Below are 4,788 nucleotides of genomic sequence, written 5' to 3'. Positions count from 1 at the left end.
ACCAATAACTACGGGTTCTTATATCCTTGAAAACAAATTCAAATTTCGTTTGAAAGTTTTTTCCAGGGGTTCACAATATTATTGTTATCGTCATTTATTTTCCAAGATTTGAAAAAGAAAGCAAAAGGGAAGACATTTGCATGGACGTGTATATGATTACACTTACACGCATTTTAGAAAAAAAGAAACGATTACACTTACACGCTCCACAGAGCCGCATGGATACATGCAGGCCGGAATGTGCGCTTATTTACGTACGTACTGTACGTATAACATATTTATAGAAGTAAATATTCAAAATACACACACGCACGTATGCATGTATGATCACATTCACACGTACGTACTACTTGGCTTCGGCGTCAAGGGTGAGGAACGCGAACGGGCGCTCGCCGTTGAAGTTGCCCGGGGGGTTGTAGTTGCAGGTGATGAAGACGCCCCGGTTCCCGGCGCAGACCACACGCGCGCAGCCGATGCGGGTCGACTTGCGCCACACCACCTGCGTGTAGTGCCCGCACACCTTGCCGGCGTCGCAGGTGTTGGTGTTGAGGTGGTAGTTCCGCTTCTCGTCCACCCACGACGTCACGGCGTTCGCGGCCGTCCACGACTGCCCGGAACCCCAGAAGATGTTCTCGCCGAACGGCCCGCCGGAGTGCTGCAGCCGGCAGTCGGCGGCGCGCTTGTTCGCGTAGTCCTGCGCGAACCTGGCCACGCTGTTGTCCCATGTCACCGGGCCGACGCCGTCCGCGGCGCGGGCGCGGTTGTGCAGGTTGACGAAGTCCTGCGGGGTGTTCTGCGCCGAGACGCCGGCCACCACGGCCATGACTATGGCCAGGGCGAACATTGCAAGACTGCTCTTGGAAGATGCCATGATTAGCTAGTAGGTGACTCGAGATCGATGAAGAGTAGTGCTGGAATTTGACCGGTATTTGTAGCCTGGGGACGTGCAAAGAGTCCATGGCCATCTTTTTTTTTTTGAACTGCATGGGCTATCTATTTCAAGGATGCTAGCAAGAAGATGCCATGCGGGAAAAACAATAATTAGATGCATGTATCGCCAGTTCATGACTTGCTAGCTACATGTGGTACAATTTCGTTTTATTACGCACACATCTGACAACAAGTGATTCCATGCAATTTCCCGAGATACACTGGTCGATTAGTTTGGGCTGTTGGGTTTGCATTAATCTAGAACTAGATCATAATCTCGTTGGGTGGCGAAGTTGAAAACCGTACATCCACTTGGGCGGCTGGGGCAAGTAGCAAAATATGCTTGCGTCTCTGCCGCTATAGCCTACCGTGGCTTACTGCTACTGGTTGGTGGTTCTCACTTTTTTTTCTATGTGTTTGTGTTGGTTGTGTGTATGTCATACAGTTGTCGAATGTATATTGATGGTACTTGTATTTTTATGATGCGACATTATGAGTCAATAAAAACTAAAAAATAAAAGCACCCTTTAACTAGAAAAATGTAAGTTTTACTTTATATTATTTCTTTCAGAAATAGTAAAACTACTAGATATCACCCATTATAATGTGTTGTTAGATCTTAAAATAATGTAAGCTATCTACCGTAACACTTTCATATGGTGAAATTTTCAAACATACACTACCACAAAATCGTCTGTTCTCATGAAAATTGACAGGCCTGGCGCCAGCCTTGGCAAGAGCTTCACGACGACCAACGCAACCCTGATGAAAGTGGCTGCCGCCGTGGCCGAGAGAGCCCCGGCGGTTGTCGCCACACACCTGGTGGACGTCATCGGCTTGCTGAGCTCTTTTTGCCTCCTCCTCATGAGACCAGGACCGTTACGATATGCATGCATGGTATTAGTGGTTTTTTTGTGATGCTCCTCTTGATGTAAATTAGTGAAAGGTTTGTAAGTTATGAACGGGTGAACTATTCATCGACCACAAAAGTAGTGCCCTCCTCCCCCTACACGCGTGTTGTCTCTCTAGCGACACGGGCAGGATCCCAAAAAGCGCCGCATGTGGCGGACGGCGGTGGCAGGATTCTCTTCTCTTCCTATTGGTGGGAGCATTCCGTGTGGGAGGCTGCAGCTCACCAGATTTTGCCAGCTACGGGCCAGATCGGGTTCACTTGCATCCGTGGGACGACTGGCTCTGCCGGTGTAGTGTTCACCGGCAAGGGTGCAACGCAGAGCCCGGTGGCAATGATGTGCGTCGGCTCCGTGGCAGTGTGGCATGGCGGGCGCCAGATCTGGCTGGTTGGTTAGTTTTGGCTCGCCTTTGCAAGAAGTGAGGATGAAGGTGGCTTGGCGTGGTGTTGGTGTACTTGCAGTGTCTGGGGTGTGCAGGCCAGTGGTGGCGTCTATGTGGGGTTCGTGATCGTGCTGCTTAGGGCGAAGGCCTGGCCGATGAAGGCCGGCAGCGGCGTCGCCCGTGGATGTTGCTATCCTTCATGGAGGTGCTGCTTGGGAGCTTAGTGCTTACTCAACCCCTAGACAAGATCTTCGGGTCAAAGTCTAGATCCGTGTGGATCGGGCGGTGGCGTCGTCTCCATCATCGCGATCCCTCTTTGGAGCGCCGTCTTGAAGATCATGGTCCCATTGGTGCTGCTTGCAGGCTGGACGTGCATGGCATCGTGGTTGGCAGGTATATGATGAGCGGCGTGTGAGGTTGGCGTTGCGAGTTGTGTGGCGATGATGATCATGACGAGATATGCAGGGTTGTGGCGTGCCTTCGTCGTCAACAGTCGGCTGGTTGATGCGCGTGAACTCAGAGTTGCGGCTTTGTGGGGCTACACGGCGGCAATGATGCCAGGCGATTGGCCATCTGGACTCTATAGGTGCCAAGCATGCTCGTTCTCTCTTGTGAGGCTCGTCATCAAAGTCGGTGCTGCCTGTTCCTCGACATCGTCGGGCGATTGTTTGGCTTTGGCCGACATGGTTCTCGTGCCTCGCTCGTTCGGAAGGGTCATGATGGGTCGTTGGTGTCGAAGTCAGAGTCGCTTGCTCAAGGAGAGGTGATGACGATGACATTGCAGGCAACCTTGACAGTGTCTTTTCCTGGCGGTGTGTTTGGGATTTGTCGGTGCCATGTCGGTCAGGGTGCCCTCTTTGTGGGCGTGTTGTAACGGTTTTCGCTCGGTTTTCCACGAATTTACAAGGCAACTCTATTCTTCTTCTTTTTTAAATCGAAATCCTCACGGGCCAAGTTTCGGATTTTTTTTTTGAATGGATGAACTACAGTCGACTTTTGAGCATGATCAGTTGCATTCAAATTAGCCAATTGTCATCGCAGAAGGCTAGTCTTTATTTTTCCCTTTTGATATGGATGAATCCAATTGCCTTCTGAAATGCTTGTGGTCTTGGGAAAATTATGGATGAATACTCAGTCAAGCTAATTGATTTCTGCCAACTTGTTCACTAAATACTGGCACGTGGTTACAGAACGCAAATCATGTGTGACGTACTAGCACACGGTTGAACAAAGAAAATCACGTGTGATGAGCGATCCTTCGCGCCATGGCCGTGAAACCGTGAGATATGCACACAGTTCCAGAGGGCTAATCATGTGCGATATTGAAAATGCCTCTGAGTACAGTTAATGCCTATGAGTACTGTCAAATTTAAGATTTTCAATTTCGCAAAAAAGAAAAAAGATTTTTAAGACCATATTTCCAAAAAATATACCTAATAAGCCCCATGGTTATGGTCGAGTGTTCGCACCAGATGCAGATCAGGATCAGGCCATCTAGGGGTCATCACGATTCAATAATAAAGTCATTACACTATTACACAATCATGCTAGATGAATAGGGTCAATCAACCCCAACTTCAGTTCTCACATGTTACCCCGGCGGCTAACCAGCTTTTGTTTGGAGTCAATACAATAGTAGGATGGCTGCTGCCTGATGGCCGCATGCACCGTACCATTGGTAGAAAAAAAGGGCAGATGATAGGCACCATTTGACTGGCCCGAACTTTCGACAGTGGCATGTGCACCGCCCAATTGATGCGAGCCATCCCATCTGCACCGCTTCGTCTAGAACGCGACATGCAGTTAAACCTTCGCCTTCCATCGGCGGGCGGCTGTCCCAGCCCTGTCTTTGTTTGTCATTCCATAATCATCCATGCATCATGTTTAAATTTTTAAAATTTGAAACGAGGATTGACCAAACCCTAGCACCCCTCTAATACTAGGTTCAAATTTAAATCTTTTCGATGAACCCAAAATGCCCGTGAGAAAAGTTCATCATTTCTGAATTGGTTGGAAACCTCTGCCGAGAGTGGCGCACATATTTCTAGGACATTTCTGGATTTTTGAATTAACTCATGTTGTATTTGAATTGGGGCAGTTAAATGCTATAAATAATTTAAGTACTCCAATAATTCTGAAAACCCTCGAGGGTTGTTGGAAATAATTCTAACAGTGCCCACAAATATTTCCAAGATTTTGTTAAATGATTTAGTATTTTTATAAAATCCAAAACTACTGCATAAAAGGAAAAAAACAGAAAGAAAATAGGAGAGAGAGAGAGAGGGCACTGCACCTGGCAGTCCACCTTCCTGGCCCAGCTGGCGGTCCGGTAAGACATCCCAAACCACCAAGGGCAGGGGCGTCTTCCTCCGCGCGCCAATTGGACGCCGCGTGCGAGCACGCGCTCGGCCACCTCATGTCTGCTTGCTCGCTGCTCGAGACGGCCCCGAGCGACACGACACCCTGTAACCCCCTCGACCTCCTCCTCGTTCTCACTCCCCCTCCCCTTATCCCCCCTCGCCTCTGCACCGCCACAGCCGAACGTAGCCGTCGCCACCGCTCATC

General features: G+C 49.2%; 1 protein-coding gene across 1 annotated transcript; it reads right to left on the bottom strand.

Moving 5' to 3' along the window:
• Positions 1-143: 143 nt before the first annotated feature.
• Positions 144-894, bottom strand: LOC123160151 (pathogenesis-related protein PRB1-2). Its single transcript, XM_044577966.1, has one exon. The coding sequence runs from the start codon at positions 869-871 to the stop codon at positions 347-349; it is 525 nt and encodes a 174-aa protein (XP_044433901.1). The 5' UTR covers positions 872-894; the 3' UTR covers positions 144-346.
• Between the last annotated feature and the right edge of the window lie 3,894 nt (positions 895-4,788).

The sequence above is a fragment of the Triticum aestivum genome, chromosome 7B (assembly GCF_018294505.1).
Source record: "Triticum aestivum cultivar Chinese Spring chromosome 7B, IWGSC CS RefSeq v2.1, whole genome shotgun sequence".
Taxonomy (NCBI): domain Eukaryota; kingdom Viridiplantae; phylum Streptophyta; class Magnoliopsida; order Poales; family Poaceae; genus Triticum; species Triticum aestivum.
Note: the sequence above shows the minus strand (reverse complement) of the source record. Positions and strands in the feature narration are given on the sequence as shown.

Excerpts from the sequence above, each read along its gene's own strand:
- LOC123160151 (XM_044577966.1), bottom strand. The coding sequence starts at position 871 with ATGGCATCTTCCAAGAGCAGTCTTGCAATGTTCGCCCTGGCCATAGTC.